The sequence below is a fragment of the Ochotona princeps genome, chromosome 17 (genome assembly GCF_030435755.1).
Source record: "Ochotona princeps isolate mOchPri1 chromosome 17, mOchPri1.hap1, whole genome shotgun sequence".
Taxonomy (NCBI): Eukaryota; Metazoa; Chordata; class Mammalia; order Lagomorpha; family Ochotonidae; genus Ochotona; species Ochotona princeps.
In genome coordinates, this window is record NC_080848.1 from 16,806,914 (window position 1) to 16,825,438 (window position 18,525).

The following is an 18,525-nucleotide window of genomic DNA, read 5'->3' on the forward strand; positions in this document are numbered from 1 at the left end:
CATTTAAGGTGCAGAACATTTCTTTTGGGGGGGGGGGGTGGGGTGTGCAGGAAAATCCTCAACACCATGGTGAGGAGTGACTAATCTTTGTGTCCCACCCAGCGAGGCATGAGCCAATCCACGCCAGCTCTTTCCTGTCAGATTTCAAGCTCTACTTTCTGTTGTTTGTCTATTTATTTTAGTTTTTTTTTTAGTTTGTATGATTGTTTGTTTGCTGTGAGGGGTTTTCGAAGCGATCCCGATGGTCATTGCAAGGGAGGGCGGGGGTCCAGAGGTGGAGCCAGGCTCGGACCAGAGAAAACTCTCCTCCCTGGTCCCGAAGGACATTTATTGTTCTTCTGTTTCTGCGGACCGCTCAGGGCTTCTGGTTGTCTTTCCGATGACGTTGGTTTCTGCGCGGTAGTGTTTGGACTTCTTCCATCCCCTGTGGAAGCTCCGGTTGGGGGTGGGTGACCTCAGAGTACTCGGCCTCCGAGGGCATCCCATTCCCTGTGGCCTCCTTGGCAGTTGGGATATAGTCTTTGTTGCTCGTATTAATAGTTTGTGGTGAAGGTCTGGGAGTCTTCATGGTTGGGATCCAAGCTTCCTCCTTTTCACCTATGCATAGATTTCATCTTTTCATTCCATTTGCATGATTTTTTGAAATATTTGTGTATCCATACATATACATATGTATGTGTGTGCATGTGTGTTATGAATTGAGAAACAGAATATTCTGTATAGTCATACTTAGCAATACGTAGTGGCTAAAGCCCATTTCTGTCCAACACCTATGCATTTTATGGATCATTGTATTCTTTGTGTTGTTGCTGTTCAGTATTTATTTGAAAGGTCAAGTGGCAAAGAAAGTGAGAGAGAAAGGCCAAGAAAGGAAGAGAGATGTTCCATCCACTGATTGACTCTCCAGATGCCTGCAATAGCCAGGGCTGGGCCAAGCCAAAGTCAGGGACCTGGAGTACTGTCTTCATATCCCATGTGGGTGACAGGGATTAAGAATGTGAGCCATTATCAGATGTCCTCCCAGGAGGGGAACATGAGGCTGCATCTGAAGTGGAGAAACTGGGACTCGATTAAACACTCTGGTGGCTTAATACACTGGACCACAAAGCCTATCTCAGGATGATCCTATTCTTCCTGTGATTGCTGGATGTCTTTGGTGTCTTAAACTACAACCAAATGGATGCCATCTTTAAGGGAAAATTTTTCGAGGAGGAATAGGGACAAGAGCAGAACCATTTAAAGAAAAAAAAAATGATGTGAAAATGGATTGCTTAGAAATGGTAGAAGTATGATAGGGATACTAGCACCTTTCCCAGGTTGCAATTGGTGCAGTTTCTCACTCATGGTCCCATTTTGATCCACTTGGTAAGACAAAAATTGTTTCCTACTGGAAGGTGAAGAGTGTTCAGGAATGAAGCTCAGGACAGGGATTCCTACAGTCTGAAAGACGCCAGCAGGAAGGGATGCCAGAAGGAGAGCAGAAGTGACCCACAGTGTGACCCACATAGAAATGGTGTAAAGGGTATTTCAATGACAAGGATGAAGGTTTTCCAGGCACCAGTCTCTTCAGCCAAGTTTTTCTTCTTTTTAAATGGAAGGTAGGATTTCGGTGTAGCAGTGAAGCTGCCACATGGATGCCTGCATCTCATTTCTGAGTGCCCTTGTTCTAGTTCAGCCTCTGCTATCCATTCCAACTTGTTGCGAGTTGGCATTCTAGAAGGTAGCAGGTGATGGTTTGGGACCTGCCACCCTTGTGTGAGACTGAACTGGGACTGAGCCCTGAGTTCCTAGATTCAGTCTTTGAAACACTAGCTATGGTGGGCATTTGGACAGAGAATCAACAGGTGAGAGATGTGTGTATCTCTCTCTCTCTCTCTCTCTCTCTCTCTCTCTCTCTCTCTCTCTCTCTCTCTCTCCCTCTTTCTCTGTGTGTTTCTATCTGATACTCTCTGTGTTTTTCTGCCTTTTGAACAAATAAAAAATATTTGGAAAAAAAGGAGGAGAAAGGTGCCAAAGAGAAAGCATTTTATAACTGTGCTGTGCAAGGGACTTTCGAGAACTTTCAGCATTTCCTGCAATTTGTCAAGTCCACCAAAGAAGACAATCACTGAAGCCACAGTAGCTTGGTTGATGAACTCTAGGTCTGTTGGAGACTCAGGCAATTAGCTAACACGTCCAACATAAGGCAGGTGGGAATAGAGCCAGAAATCAAGCTCAGCCGGGGCTGACCTCCCAAACCAGGACCTTTCATTTTATGTCTCCAACTTGAACTGGGTTGGAACATGGAGTAGTACGGGTTGCAATGTTGAATGTGGTTGGTGAAAGTGGCTGGGGACACAGCCAGAAGAAAAGGAGAAGGGTCAGGAAAGCCCCTTAAGATTTCTTCCTGAAAGAGGTTGAGTGAACTCAAAGACCACTTTGCTCCTGCACCACTCCGTGGTGTTCTTATAGATTGCATTAGCTCTTGGGTTCTCTAGTAAGAATTTAATCCTTCTTGATGAAGCATTTTTCAGTTTTAAAAACTCACAAGTGGAAAGATTGCCTTTGGATCTGTGGATGAATGGGGTAAGTGTTCACATCAGTTTGATCTTCTGTTTGCTATCACTGGCATTGGCAGATGAACCCACTGTGGTTCCTGCGGGGATCTGCTCATGAGTCAGCTGCTGCCGTGCAAACGTCCATCTCCCAACCCTACTTTGAAGTCCTCCTTCTCCCATCACCCCAAAGTCAGGAGGTCCGGCAGTGTGGCAGCCAGCCGACGATGAGTCTGAATCTTATCTCTACTCACTCTTTCTTGCAGAATTTGGGGAGCATGATCTAAACTCTGAGTTACTTTTGCTGCTTCTGGTATAGGGATGACAATTATATGAGAATATTTCAGAGTTTGTGGACACATATAATTAAAAATTAAGCTTATTTGATGCCACAAATTTTGCTATACATGCATATAAGAAGCATTAAAAAAGTTCATGAAAAATGCATAGTATGAATAAACTGTTAAATAAGGGCCTGAGGTAATAGCCTAATGGCTAAATCCTTGCCTTGCCTGTGCTGGGATTCCATATGGGCTCCAGTTTGTGTTCTGGCTGCTCCACTTTCCATCCAACTCCCTGCTGGTGGCCTGGAAAACAGTAGAGGATGGCCCAAAGCATTGGGACCCTGCATGCACATGGGAGACCCAGAAGCTCCTGGCTCCTGGCTTTGGATTGGCTCAGCTCTGGCCATGTGTCCACTAGGGGAGTGAACCAGCAGATGGAAGATCTTTCTCTGTCTTTCTCCTTCTCTCTGTAAATCTACCTTTCCAATAAAAATTTAAAAATAAATTAAAAAAATCGATATAAAAATTCACTCTTTAATTCCACTTTACCCACAGATTCGTTGAAGTGTTGTTATTATGGTCATTGAGAAGATGCAATGAAGAATGCTGCTGTGGGTTTGGTATGTTTTAACGATGCAACAAACAGAAGCCATCACTGCTCTTAGTGGTAGTGGGACTAGTCAAGTTCCAGGAAAGTTAGATGAGAAGGTTCTAGAAAGAGGTGCGGATATTAACACATCCACAGCCTAATTTCCTGCTACCCTTCTCTGGCGCTGTCTGTCCCAGATGGGGTCAGCACTTTGTTTCCTGATCATTTGAGTCGGGTAGAGAGGTTCTCCTGGAGGAAGAGCAGGTGCTGGGCTGAGTGAAGGCCTCCTGATGAGAGGGTAGCTTGGGCAGCACCTGCTTCAGCAAGGCTAGGGAACAACCTGTAAAAGAAACAGCCCATTCCAGAGCAGCATCAGTGAACCTCAGTTCAGCCAACAAAGCTTTGCACACAACAGACACACTTATTTTTCTTTTTAAATGAGGACATCTCTCATGTCCTGAAGCCTGCTAATCAGATGTTGTATGCCAATGGAGCAAAAACAACAACAAGGAAAGATGCCACATGTAGTGCTGGCACCTCCCGGGGAAGGATTATAAAAGCACCTGTGATGAGATGCCTTTTAGACTCAGGCACGCAGAATTTGCAACTTCCCAGCATGGTTGGCACCTGCACCATGACAAACAGCTGTCGTCCTGGGAATGCCACAGCCATTCCAGCTGTGTCTACTGCCTCTGTAGGCTCCCCAAATGCTATGTGTCTGCCCAGTTCCTGCCAGAATAGGACATGGCAGTTGTTTACATGCCAAGAAAACTGTCATCCATCCAGCAATGCCATGAGGGTCTGTGGATCTGCTGCTTGTCAATCTACCTGCTTTCCAGAAACTTGTGTGGGCTTTGTTTGCAAACCCGTATGCTCCCGCACAGACTGTAGTCAGCAGGACACTGGCCGGTCTCCTTGTCTGGATAGCTCATGTCAGCGGTCCTGCTTGAAATCCACTGGTTGCCAGGTAAAGTGTTGTGATGCCAGCCCCTGCCAGCAAAGCTCCTGCCAGGAGTCTGACTGTGTGTCTGGGTCATGTGCGGCAGCTTGTGGCCAGTCAGGCTGCTCTGATGCTAGATCCTGCCAGCCGTCCAGCTCTGAAGCAACACCCTATGTTGAGACACCTTATGTTCCTGTCGTCTGTGCAACTGGCCCATGCCCACCAACCTACTGCCAAGGAGATTCCTGTCAGCCCTTTGGTGGCAAAGATCAACACTGCAAAGCAGTTCATTACCAACCCGTCTACTGTGTTTTCAAGCCTTGCTCATCAGTGCCCTGCGTGCCGCTTTCCTGCCAACCATTGACTTGCATATTCAGTTCCTGCAGTCCTGCTTGCTGTGTATCCCCTCCTTGCCAGCTGCTTCACTGCCAGCCAGCTTCCTGCATATCCTTTATTTGCCAGCCAGTGGGTAGCTGCCAGCCTCCTGCTTCTGTAAAGAGCCCTTGCAAATCAGTTTCCTGTGGCACTTTGCTTTCCAGCCCACCGACTTGCAGTAGACCCACTTCCTACAACCATAGTGGTTGCAAATCTCCTTCCTGGCAACCAACTTGTTGTGTGACAGGCGTAGGCAAATTGTGCAATGGTGGTGCTGATTACTTCTGATCAACTTCTCCCAGTCTATGCAGGGCAAGTGCTTGCTTGCCAACTTTCTGACAGGACAGCCAGCTCAGGGTCCAGCTTCCTTCCAGAAGACAACATGTGGGTGAGAGTGCACTCCTCACACCTCCTCCAAGGGTCTGTTCCCAAGTGCACAGCCACCCTGAGGGTGCCTACCGTCATCTCAGTATGAATGTCATTGCTGTTAACTTTACTGTGAGTCCAGCTCCACATTCCCCTCGGGGCTGATGAGAAACTTGTCCAGCCACCGAGAGAGCTTTCTTAATCAAAGATAACCTTAGGGTAAGCAGTATTCACATTACAGCTAGCATCTTCTGATGTCGCCAAGTCATTTCACTTCAGCAAAGCCTTGTCTCAGCTTTCTTTCATTCAATCTTGTCCCATTTTTCAGAAGACTTTTTTGTTGCCAATTGCTAACAAAAAGAGGGACTTGGTTTTTGGCTCTGATCCCAGCTTCTCACTAAGTGGACTGTGGGGAAGCAGCAATGATAGCTCAAGTAACTGGGTGCCTGCCGCCTACTTGGGGAGGTGGGCTGAGTTTCTGGCTTCTGGCTTCAGATACGACCCTTGTGAACATTTGGGAAGTGAGCCAGATGATCGGACCTCCCTCCCTCCTGCTTCTTTTTCTCTCACTATCTCTCTCTCAAAAAAAATAAATTTAAATGTGGTCAAAAGTGGGTCTGGTCTTTTACTCTCTCAAATAAATTCTTGAAAATGCAGCTGGTGTATTTGCTAAGACTTTCTGAGCACATGTCTTCCCTTTTCTACACATCTACACAGATGTCCTCCCAGTCCCTCTGGCCCCAGCTATCCTGGTCCCTCTCTCCGTGGGCCTATGTGATCAGCAAGTGTAGCAGGGGCCTGGGAGGGAAGAAAAACAGATGTTTATTGGCTTCCAACCTTGTTACCACTGAGTGCCTCAGTTTCCCCACAGTAAGTAGATGTGGAAAGTCAAAGACAGGCATTATTCAGGAAGCTGTAGATTAGTACATGCAGAAGGGGAATCAGTCATGGAGTCACTTGGGGATAACTCATTTCAACAGATCCTAATGATTCATTCACCGAATGGCCATTTTAAGTGAACGGTAAAATTCTTTGGGTTTTGTTTCAGCACTTTCTGCTATGGTTTTGAAATTTTAAGAGACAGCTTTAAAAATAGTTGAAGAAAGGGCACTTCTGATTGTGTTTTATATTTCTGTTGCTGAAGTTTTGAAGCTGAACGTTTAGAGATGGTTGAGTTTCTTTCCTGGGGGTATCGTAGGGGAGGATTCCTGTTGTGTTCTTGTAGGACAAGGCAGGCGGTTTCCTCCAAGCAAGGTGCCTTTCCTTCAGTCAAGGGGCTGCAGGTCATAGACAAGATTTAGGTCTGAAACTGTGTAAAAGCTCTTGGGTGGAGACCATGACCACTCCATCAGGTTTTTGATTGACAGACCCTAAATTTACCTTGGGTAGCTCAGGTAAGGCTTAAATGTGCTGCCCATCTGTTTTATTCCTGGAGACACCCTGATCAACTTGTCAGTCCTGGGAGTCCCATAGGCCAAGCCATTCTGATGGTGGATGTGTCCCTGCTGTCTTCCATGGTCAATGTGCCTACCCTGGCTGCTGCCACTGAGAATTCCCGAAACCTCCTTGAATTCTGGAATCTTACTGGTGGCCTCCCCTACTATTGTGACTGGCCTACAATGGGCGACCAACTAGGACAAAACTTCTGAAGGACTCAGTTGCCCCTATCAGTGCTGTTTTTCTCAACAAAGGGAAAGTCCTCTGGGCTTTTATACGCAGCATGATTGAAGAGTGGATGCCCAATTTGCACGTGATAAAATCAGTTCAACAGTCTACCTTAAGCCTTTGGACTTGCTCTGTTGTTACATGTTGATGGAACTCTGGCATTTCAATCTCATTAAATGTAGATCTCTGTGAAGTACACATTCTCATCAGTGAAACTTGTTTCAGCCACCTCCAGTTGTGTCATATCTAGAATCTCTACTGAGCACAAGCCTAGTATGAAATTTGGCTCAGTTTATGTTAGATTCCTAGCCATGGTGCTTGTTCCAGTTGGTGCCATATCACATTAAGAACAGGTGATAACTCCACTGATCATGATGTTGCAGAGTGCAAGAAAGATCATGTAGGACAGAAGTGTGGCATGTTAAGAAGAGAATTTGTTGGCCAAGCTTGGCGATGGAAGCTTCCGCTGCACTCCAGGAGTCGTTGCACCACACTGCAGTTTTGATAAAGAAGGTAACTGGACAGAAGCATCTGTGGGATGCTTGAGGCAGCTTTGTGAAGGCCAGTGTGGGGATTCAAGATGCAAGAGTGAGTCATCTTCACGGCCATAACTTAGAAAAGTAGGATGGGTATTGGTATTTGAGATGTAGAAATGGCTCCCAAATATGAGAAAACATATGCCCAGAGTCTTTCCCACATACTATATATTCCAAATACAATATTTGCCTGTATAAATGGGATCATCTTATAACAAGGGTCCCATAATGCCAGAAAGTAAGTTTCCTCTTAGAACCCACTTTATCAGAAATAAATGAATGGCAAAGCCCTGGATCTAGTTATCAGTGGAAAAGTACTTGATCACAGTTCTTTATCGTGTGTAGTCTAGAGGGGCACAAAGATAAGAGGGCTGCTCTTCAGATGGACTCCTGACTCAAGCTTTCATGCAGCTCTAAGTGAGACTTATAGACCCAGCTGAGCAGTTGTGCAGTATAAAAATGTCTGTTATATCCAAGGGCTGATGAAGGATGTGTTGTGTGCATCACTCGGGTCGTGAGACATATGAAAATGAGTACAGTTTAATAGGCGATAAATTTGCAAATGGCTTAGCAAAGAAGACAACTCGACATGATCATGGTGGGTAGGAAACAAATTATGGAGAAATACAAAAGAAAGATATTTGAGAGGTGGTCAAGTGAGCCAGTCTTTTTGAAGACAATCAGCAGGTTTGGAGGTAGGGGATGGAGAATCACACTCAGACCCAGTGTCTTAGGGCTGTTTTTAGCTAAACCCAAGCCATCACTGGGGACATGGAGTCCAACGCTTTTCTGGAAAGGTAATGAGAACAGACAAGGGTTCTTTGATTATACTTTAGTCAGGTTCTTGAATCTGTTGCTAGGTCCATTTGTGCTCTTCCTCATAGAATCCAGTTTTATAAAATGCACTTTTATAAGATCGGCAGAATCCCTCAACTCCCAATTCTGATCAGGGGCTCTCATGCTTCAGATGATCTCTGGTCACCTTGGCCGTGACCTGTCTCCTGTAAGAACCACATTCAGATGGCTTAGTCAGAATCTCTCCTTACCCCTGGTATTTCCTTTTAGAAATTTTCCATTCACTGATTTTCTGCTGTTTGGGACAGAGGATGAGAAAGTTAATATTTAGCAGTTCAGAGCCAAATGAAAGGAAAAAGTGACTCAAGGATGAAACATAATTAAGATTCAACTATTTGAAATATAGAAAATCCTAGAAATGCCATTACAAGCAACAGGCATGACAAATCTCCTATTGTGTCACAGCAAATTGTGCAATAGCTAGGAAAGAAATGGTTTTGTGTCATCACAGATGATTTAAGTCATTTTAGGGTCAACTCTCACAGTGCAGACCTTGGTGCATACATGGTTAATGCTGTGATGCTCACCATTCCCTGAGAGAGAAGAATGTCTGGTTTATCCAGCTCAGATTGAGCGAAAATGGTCTCTGTGGTGAATATCTATCCAGGCTTCCTGTGTTTTGGGAATCCATCGATTCTTCAACTTAACTAGGCAGGGTTTGGTGCTCTCACTTGGAAGGCATCTCAAGAACTTGAGAAGCAATTTGTCCAAGGTGGGGAAAACGAACTCATTTAAAGAAGTGAAAAGCTTTTCTCTGCTGTGTGTATTCACATGAGGTCATTAGTCCCAATTTCCAATTTTCTGTCTAAACGATCCTGTCCAAATATTATTCTTTGAATACACAAGTCACTTTGAGAAATCCTGTTGTGTTAGAACATTCACTTTATCAATACATATTAAATGAAATCTTACTTTTAACTGGAGAAAATGCTGTCACAGGAAGTTTGCTTTCTGTCTTATGGAGTTGCCTGTTGTACATATCCAGTAATTTCTTTTGGCCTTGATTTATTTATTACTGTTGGGCATTTAATCTTTGGAGAACTGCATTGATTTTACTGGAACTCAAACCTAAAGATGATGTTTGCAATTTGTCCCTTTCCATCTTAATCTTTGTTTCAAGCAGGAGTCTGACAAAGCTTGAAGAGCCTGGCTTTTATCTACCCTCACCTTGGGTAAGGAATGCTCTGTTTACAAAGAGATTCTAGACAGGGTTTCTGGCCTGCACAGCCTACAGTCTGTGAATTCAGGCATAACAAAGGCTAGACAGACATGCATGCTTTCCTTATCCAGTTTACATGATTTATACAACTTAAGTTTGTTTGGTGTATGCTTTGGGTCCATTCTGATTGTATATTACAAATTCTCAGAGCAGAAGGCCTGGGGAGAGGTAATACAGGAAACTAGAAAATGCCTCTAAGTTGGATTTTTGCAGTGTTAGAATTAGGAAGAGGTGATGTCAATTTTGAGTTTGGGCAAGCCCTCCTGTCTAGGGCCTGGTTTCCATGGTTGTTTGTAAATATGAGTTGTTCTGAGTCTAGTCTTTGGATCTTCCCCCTGGGTTTTGGCAATAAGGTAGCTGGAGGAGAAATTGTGTAAATGACCTAAAATTGTGGTTTTGAGTAATGGGATGGCAGCAATCAGGGAGCAAGGGAGACACTCAGACAAGTGCTTGGAGACGTTGGGTACAGTAGGACTGGAAAAGGGGAGAAGAGTGGATGGGTTTCCCGGAGACCAAAATGTTCAAGATATGTGGTGGTTTGAAGGCAAAAGACTTGGATTTGAGTCACAATATTCATTACGAGATGTGTCAATGACTGCCGTTGTGTTAGATTTCTTTTCTTTTCTTTTTTTTTTTTTTTTGGTGTGTGTGTGTTAGATTTCTGTGAAGCAGTCAGTCCCATGACAAAAGGATTCAACAACCCAGTGACTACCCAGAAGTGCTTGCATCTGTTGGTATGAGAAGAAAACTGCCAAAATGGAAGGAAGTGACGATTCTGATTAAGCTCTGGCGTTGGTCAGGGGCAGGAGATTATACAACTTGACTTACTTATTTCCTGTACTGGGGACACCCTCCAATGATCCTCCTTATCCAGTTGTCATCAGTTAGGCCTCTTGTCAAAGAGTTTGGGGAGAGGATGGAAGTGCTTTGTGAACCTTTAAAAGGCATCCTCAAGGGCTCATTAGAGCTTTCAAGACGGGAGAGGTGATCGGATGAATCAGGAAAGCTATACAAAGTTACCATAAGAAGGCAGGAAAAATACCCAAGAACAATGAAACAACCAGAAAAAAACATCATTTGTGGGAATATTGATCCATTATGGTACTAGGACCTGAAAACAAATCAGTCTTTTGAGGATATGGCTTTTATTTCGTGAAGGGAAAAGATTCATCCAAGTCCAAGGTGGGGCAGGCCCCCACTGGCTTAGCCCCTGGTGAAGATGTTCTTGTTGACGGAGTCCTGTGACCTGGCAGAGCATCACGTGTAACAGGAAGGGAGTGTGTGCCTTGTCTGTGTCCCTTTATATGTAGCACCAGGATTTGATCGTGGGGTCTCCATCTGAAGATCTAATCCAAACTAAGGTGCCACCTAAAAACACCATAAGTGGATAGTTTCCATCTTCTCAGTACCATTATCGTAAGACTTTGGGGTTTAAATTCATCAGTGAGTTTCAGGGGCTGAATTTTATTGGAATTACAGCAAGAATGTTGGTGAACCATGGAAACTTGCAGCGCAGGTAAGTGCTGAAGCGAATGTTGAAGCACCCAGACAAGCAACTGCTCACACGAGAGTCAGAATTGCTCACTGGACTGTGAGTTTTCAAGTTCCATTGGAGAGACCTATCGTGAAATGAATTCATCAAATACTGTGCAACATTTGGTTTCTTCAGCTTCCTGTATGAGTTCCTTGTTCACAGGATGCTTAAAAAGTTTCTGCCAGTTAATTCTGCTGTAAGTTAATAAACAGGTGTCCTTGCTTTATGGGCTTGGCTGCGGTGAGTCTGTTCCCAGAGGTGGCTTCACCCTTGAAGTGTAAACAAAATCTAATGGCTAGACCGACTCCGAAAAGTTTATCAGGACAAGGAATTCTGTTGCAGGACAATCCGCCCCACCCCTCCCAACAAGTGTCATTTCTCATGACAGTGTTTATGGTTCCTTTCAAGCATGATGTGTTTGACTGCTTACACGAGAGAATGATAGCAACTTGTGAACAATCAATCCTTCAAGTAATGATGGGGCAAGATGGGGAGTGCTCAGAGGCCTCAAGAATCTCAAGCATGGAAGGAATCCTGATAAACTTCCTGCCAAGGAGTGGTCAGATCCAGTGCTTGAAAGTTGAGTAACTGAAAATTCATGGCCAGGGTAAAGGGAAGTTGGGGGTGAGGGAGTGGGTCCGCTCTAAAAGCTTTTCCAGGAGCTTCTCCATATTGCTCTCAGTTTTGGTCCTCCAGACTTCGCCTCCGTTAGCAGCACGTGTGACTGCTTGTTCATAACAGCACCTCTGAGCACAAACCACCCTTTATCCTTTTCAGTGTCCTCCATTTCAGTGCCCTGGGTTAGGAAATCAAATTTTTTTTTCTCTGCAAGCATGGTATGTATTTTCCTACCTATAGAATGCAGTTCCAAAAAAACAAGCAATTTGCTGACTTATTAATACATTTTGAAAAGAGATTTATTTGTTTTTATTGGAAAGGAAGACCAGATTTACAGAGAAAAAGAGAGACAAAGATCTTCCACCCACTGTTTCTCTCCCTAAATGGCCACGATGGCCAGTGCTGAGCTGATCCAAATCCAGGAGCCAGGAGCCTCTTCCTGGTCTCCCACATGGGCACAGGGTTCCAAGGCTTTGGACCATCCTTTTCTGCTTCCCCAGGCTATAAACAGGGAGCTGGATTGGAAGTGGAGCAGCTGGGACACAAACCAGTGCCCGTATGGGATTCCTGTGCTTGTAAGTTGTGCTTTTAGTGAAATGAGCCATTGCAGTGGGCCCAACACACGTGTTTAGGTGGTCCAAACACGTAGCACAGTTGGCTTACCAGGTCCTTTTCATTGTTAAAATCAAGTTCACAGTCATTCACTTGCATGCCTAAAACCTTTCTACTCCATTTACACTGAGCTCTCCATGAGAGATTGAGATGGTTAGATGTCCCTCACCTCTTCTTCACATTTGTGCCAGTTGCAGGATCTGTATTTTTGACCTTCGTTGATGTTACTGAATCCGTAATCTCCCTATTTCTTGGTATTGCAGTATTTTTAACTGTTTCTGATACAATGGTGTGAGTTAGGATCTGGTTGAAGTTTGCATTTGTATTTTTGTGTTGACTTGCAATGTTGAACATGTTTCACATATTATTGGCCGCAGATACTTCCTCTCTTGTACAATTTCTAGCCTCCACCTTTTGTCTAATTTATCTGAAGAGTTGCTTGTGTTTACTGGGAACTAGCTATGTGTTTTTCAGATGAATCCTTTGTCCATGCGTGCCTTGTGAACATCTGTCTTCTTCAAGGAAATATCATGTGGGGCCAAAGAAAAGAACATAAGTTATTATCTGTTAATACTTTGTAACATAGCAACAGATAATCAAAATAGTTTTTATTTTCATATCCTCTCAAAAATGTGTTTAATCCACATTTGTGCCAGCCCTTTCTTTCATAGTATCACTTAATGATTCACAGTTTTAACTGCTCAATCTTGCCAGTTTTTACCAATTTTGTTCACTTAAAAAAAAATCCCAAACCTCTAATGCTATGTAAGTTCATTTTCTCCATCAGCATCCATTTTAGTTATCTCCAGTCTCACTTTCCATATTTGCTTTTTTATCCTATGTAACTTTTTGGACAGGACAGTTTCCTTTCTTTTAATGTCTAGAGATGGGGGCATTTGACTCACTAATTTTGAGCTTTTCTTCCAATGTGTAGATTTAGATTTATAAATTATCCTTATAACATTACTTTCACATCCTTGAGTTTTTAAGTGTCCATTATAATTATACAGTTCTATCTGTTTAGACAATTTATAGATTCCATGCTTGTGATTTTCTCATTTATCCTTTTATTTTAAATAGATTTATTTTTATTGGAAAATCAGATATCTAGAAAAGAGGAGAGACAAAAAGGAAGATCTTCCATCCAATGATTCACTCCCCAAGTGACTGCAATGGCCAGTGCTGCATCGATCTGAAGTCAGGAGCCAGAAACTTCCTCTAGGTCTCCCACGTGGGTGCAGGATCCCAAGGCTTTGGGCCATCCTCTACTGCTTTCCCAGGCCACAAGCAGGGAGCTGGATGGGAAGCAGGACTGCTCTGGGATTAGAACTGGTGTCCATATGGGATCTTGGCATGGTAGATGAGAACTTTAGCTGCTAGGCTATTGCACCGGGCCACCCATTTATCCTTTTGCCCGCGTTCTGGCTCCCCAGGACACATCTGGGTAGTGCTGCTACTGGCACCTAGTGGGCAGGTGGAGACCAGGGCACTTATCATCATGTTTCAGTGCACGGAGCAGCACCACTCCGCTCTGTCATCAAAGAGCACCTTGGCCCCTGCTGTCGACAGAGCCAGAGCAGAAGAATCTTGCTTTAGATTAAGGAATGAGTCACATTATTCCAGCTTACCTCTTTTTTTTGTGCTATGAGCAAGGCAGGCACTTCAGAATTCTAGGCACGCCTGGAATCAACTGGGCTTCAGCTTTGTCTTATACAGGACAGTGTTTTGCAGTGATTCTGAATGAACCAAAGAACCTCCCTTGGTGTCGTTAGCTCGGCTTCCAAGATTGTGCCCATACTCACTTACTGCAACAACATCTGGTCAATAGAAAGCACTGGGGAGGGATGGCATGGAACATGGGTTATGGATGTGGACTCCACTTGATAGCCATTTCATATGCCACACTGCGCATGGCCAGAGGAAAGAGACCATCCCTGAGTAGCACCCCTGGTGTCAAAGTGCAAGGGTCTTCCTGCCAACCCAGCACTGGGAATGGATGATGAAACCTAATGGCGTGGTTCTAGAACAGACCTAAACTGACCGTGTACCAGTGAGTGGTTGCTGGAATTTTGGAAAAATAGGAAAACATACATGGAAAGAAAAACTGCATGTAGAAATGTTCATATGCATGCGGATAGGTGTTCTAAAGCACCCTTCCTAGTGTTTGGGTTCAGGTGTGCGCGCACAATACGTGTGTGTGTGTGTGTGTGAGTGTCTATTTAGAAAGACAGAAATGTCAATATTTCAGAACTGCACCAGAGGCATTGGGTCTTTGACCAAATTCTTTCCACATCCAGCTACAAGGGAGCATTTGAGGGGTGCCTTATGGAAAAGAGAAGGTGAACTTGTTTTTGTGAACCTAGGATTAGTTGTCAGATACAGAATAGATAACATTTAAAAAAGAAATATGAATGGAAAGTCTTAGAAGCAAATGCTGAAAAAAAAAAGTCAACTCACAATATAGGATGGAAGATAGCAAAGAATTTACTGGAAAGGAATAAGGGAGATTTTCATTAGCTAGGAAGACAATACAAGGTTTAAATGAAAAGAAAAAAGTAAGACTAAAGAATTATCAGTATAGTAAAGCAAATGGGATAACAAAATATGAATAAACATGCAAAAATGGAAGAAAATCATCCTAAGGATTTGCATCTTGGGTTACTGAAAGAGAAAATGGTGGTTATTTTATTGAGGGTGAGACAATGATGTTTGGTCAAGAAAATACAAAGGGACCTGCACCTATAATAGTGAGTGACAAGAAACAAAGATCCTTAAACTAAGGCCCATCAGCTGCATGCTACCAAGAGCAGACACCAAGCCTTTTAACCAGAAAATTAATGGGAAGATGGCAGCAGTATGTGGATCTCAGCAAAACCTGAGAAAGAGGCTTGGGGCAGTGCTCAGGGAACTGGTTGAATGGTTACCACAGATGGTTGCCCCAGACAGTGGTCTGAGGAACTATCAGCAGCAGGAGGGCTGGCAGCAGCTGGACACACAGCAGGATGGGCGGCAGCAGCTGGGCTCACAGCAAGCCAGGCGGCGGGTAGGCGGGCAGCAGCTGGGCAGGCAGATGCAGGTGGGGTGGTAGCAGGTCCTGGTGCAGTAGACAGGGGTGCAGGTGCCGGCCTGTCCACAGGGGGAGCTGCAGCAGCTGGGCCTGCAGCAGCTGGGCTGGCAGCAGGGCTGGCAGCAGCTGGCCACACAGCAGCTGGGCTGGCAGCAGGGTGTGCGGTGGTAGCTGGTGGCACAGGAGGGCTGGAAGCTGGTCCTGCAGCAGGTGGTTTGGCAGCAGCTGGGGCGGCAGCAGCTGGGCTGGCAGCAGGGGGCGCTGCTGCAGCAGGACACACAGGCTGGTTTCCAGCAGGTGGTCCTGCAGCAGGTGGTGCTGTAGCAGGGGGGTGGGCAGCAAGGGGAGCAGCAGGAGCCGGTCATGGTGTCAGGGGTGGGAGGAAGGTGGGTTTCTGTTCCCAGGTGAGTTTCTGAGAATATGGTGCTTCTCTCCACTCTGGGCCTTTTATATCCCGGACCTCCAAAGATTGGGCCAATGAGCAGCACTTTTCCTTGTTGTTGTTTACATAGTGTCCTCAGTCCATTGGGAATTTTCAAGGAGGAAGTTATTTTTTCTTAAGTGCTGTGAGTCTTCTGGAAGTAAGTGCTTAATTTGTTCCTTAATTGAGAATAATCGTGGAGCCAGTGTTAGAGACAAAAGGAAGGTGATCAAGTCATCAGCATGGTTGCTGCTGGGACCACCACGTGGTCATGTGACAGTTCCTGCTGTGGTGGGAGGGTCTGTGCTATAGTCCCTGTGCAGGTTGTCCTTGTGTGAGGAGTGTCTGGGGGAGGGACATGCTGCCGATCAGGCCACAGTGATCAGGTGAGTGTGTGAGTCTGGGTCTGCTCACCCAGGGAACACCTGCTTCAAGACTAACCCAGGGGTCTGTTCTGTGCAGACTCGGTATTGGTTCTATCTCACACACTTAGCAGGAGGATGCTTGATACTTTGTTTCTGAGTGGTGGAGTTGAGTTCATACAAGTGGGTGTAAGTTTTTAGAACTAGTATATGTAAACAAGAAAAGTGTCAGCTGAGTGATAGGTGCCATTTCCTCTGATTTTCCAGGGCTTGGGGCTTTCCTGGTTGAGCATAGGCAGCCTTCTAGGATGTCATTGCTGCTTTCTGTGATGTCATTGCTGCTGGTCCAGGCAAACAGGCAGGATCTGCATGCTGAAATCCCAACCTTTGCTGCTAGCACCCAGCTTGGGCCTGCTGTGTGTGCGTTCCTGTCTCTTTAATCTCTGTCATCTCTCTCACGCTCTTTGCTCTTGCCCTCTTTCTCATCTCTACCTCTAATTTCTCTACTTCATTTCCCTCTCTTTTCTTTTCTCTCTTTGCCTGTCTCCAGTCTCCCCTCCTTCTCTTCTGAGACAGAATCGGGTTTATTGAGAGATTATATTATTTATCCTCTAGGCCTAACATGATTACAATGTTTTTTGAAGGTATTTTTTTCATGTGAAAGGTTGAAAATGATTATCTTCCAACCTGATGGAATATCACCATGGGAGTCCTTCCATCTTACTGTTACCAGCATAAGAAATAGACTATATGATAATTATATCCTTTTCATTAAATGTGGGTAAAGTGTTGATTAATGTTAATATGCTCAATAAAGCTTGTGTTTCTGAAAATGGTTATATATATATATATATACACATACACATACATGCATACAGACACACAAATGATGTTGGATTTGACTCCTTTATGTCTTGTTGAAGATTCATTCTCTCACTGTATCCCAAAAATGGATTCGGCCTTAATGGGGCTCCTGATATTGGTATTTCTGAAGACACTTTTGTGTTCTGTAAGGTCAGCAGCAATGCTAATGTAGGTTGCGGTTTGGAAATAACGATTCTCTTTTAGTAGGAGTACTTTAAAACCCATGGGGCCCGCTCTGATCATTACAAGTAGGGGAATTCCAAGAAGAAACTTGCAGCCAAGTTGTTGAACTTTGTTATTTTGCACATTGGACAAAAGCAGCAACACCCTGACCAATTTTCTGACATGAGAGCTTGGACATTTCCACAACAGTACTGCACTATGCCAGAGACCAGGAGTGAAGAATTGTATTGATTGCTCAACTCAGACTGTTGGAAGAGGAGTTTAACTTGCAGGATGTGAACATTTCAGCTAACCTTACTGCTGATGAGAACTTGGGGAATGTGTGTGTGTGATCGGTGAATCATATAGCAGCCTGGTAATAGCAGATTGACAACTGTTCAACAAACACAAAAAGCATGACAGCCCATGCGATTTTTGTAAACAAAATTATTATATTGCTCATTTAGATGGCACAGTGACAGAGAGAGGGAACACACATGTACTAAGAAGGGAGGGAGGGAGGGAGAGAGAAGCGATGTCTTCCACCTGCTGATTCATCCACCAGATGCCCTCAATGTCTGGCCCAGACCTGAGCCAGGATCGTGGAACTTCATCTAGGCTTCAGAGATTCAACAACATGAAAACAAACAACCCTGTTAAGAAATGAACGAAGAAAATGAGGAGGCATTTTTCTTTGAATTTTTTTTAAATTAATTATTTTTATTGGAAAGTGAGATATACAGACAGGAGGAGAGACAGAAAGATCTTCTACCCGATGGTTCACTCCCCAAGTGACCACATGAGCCAGTGCTGCGTCGATCTGAAGCCAGGAGCCAGAAATTTTGCCCAGGTCTCCCATGGGGGTGCAGGATCCCAAGGCTTTGGGCCATCCTCAACTGTTTCCCAGGCCACAAGCAAGGAGCTGGATGGGAAATGGGGATGTTGGGATTAGAACTGGTGTCCAATTGGATTCTGGCATGTTCAAAGCGAGGACTTTAGCCACTAGGCCACTTCACTGGGATTTGAGGAGGCATTTTTCAAAAGAATAAATTCAAATGACTGATAGACATATGAAGAAATGTTCTGGCTCCCTAGCCATTAACGAAGTGCAGATGAAAATCAAACTGAGGCTCCACCTCAGTGTGAGAATGGCCTACATACAGAAATCAACAAATAACAAATGTTGGTGAGGATGTGGGGGAAAAATGCCCTATTCCACTGTTGGAAGAAGGTGAGTCAGGCTCCAAGTGTTCCAGTTCCTCTCAGAGCCATTCTCAATCCTTCCAGCAATGAATGCTTAGGCTGCACCATGAGTTGACACTCAGCAGCACCAGCCTTCTGCCTCTTGCAACTCCTACACATGCACAAATCCCCCACCTTTCTCCTTTTCTCCATTCTTCTGATCTCTCTGGAAGCACACAATTCCATTTTCCCCAGAAGCTTCATATTCATCTCACAAAACACAGTGGGTCGTGTTTGCCCCTGTGGACGGTTGTGAGATGGTTGTTCAAAGTCACAGATG

General features: G+C 44.6%; 2 protein-coding genes across 2 annotated transcripts; one reads left to right on the forward strand and one right to left on the reverse strand.

Annotated features, from left to right (window-relative positions):
- Nucleotides 1-4,041: 4,041 nt before the first annotated feature.
- KRTAP29-1 (keratin associated like protein 29-1) lies at nt 4,042-5,010 on the forward strand. The gene has a single exon (XM_004599143.4). The coding sequence runs from the start codon at nt 4,042-4,044 to the stop codon at nt 5,008-5,010; it is 969 nt and encodes a 322-aa protein (XP_004599200.4).
- Nucleotides 5,011-15,088: 10,078 nt separating this feature from the next.
- Nucleotides 15,089-15,559, reverse strand: LOC131482435 (keratin-associated protein 9-2-like). Its single transcript, XM_058676496.1, has one exon. The coding sequence runs from the start codon at nt 15,557-15,559 to the stop codon at nt 15,089-15,091; it is 471 nt and encodes a 156-aa protein (XP_058532479.1).
- Nucleotides 15,560-18,525: the final 2,966 nt, after the last annotated feature.

What these genes read in the sequence shown, in the direction of transcription:
- KRTAP29-1 (XM_004599143.4), top strand. Translation starts at nt 4,042, where the DNA reads ATGACAAACAGCTGTCGTCCTGGGAATGCCACAGCCATTCCAGCTGTG.
- LOC131482435 (XM_058676496.1), bottom strand. Translation starts at nt 15,559, where the DNA reads ATGACCGGCTCCTGCTGCTCCCCTTGCTGCCCACCCCCCTGCTACAGC.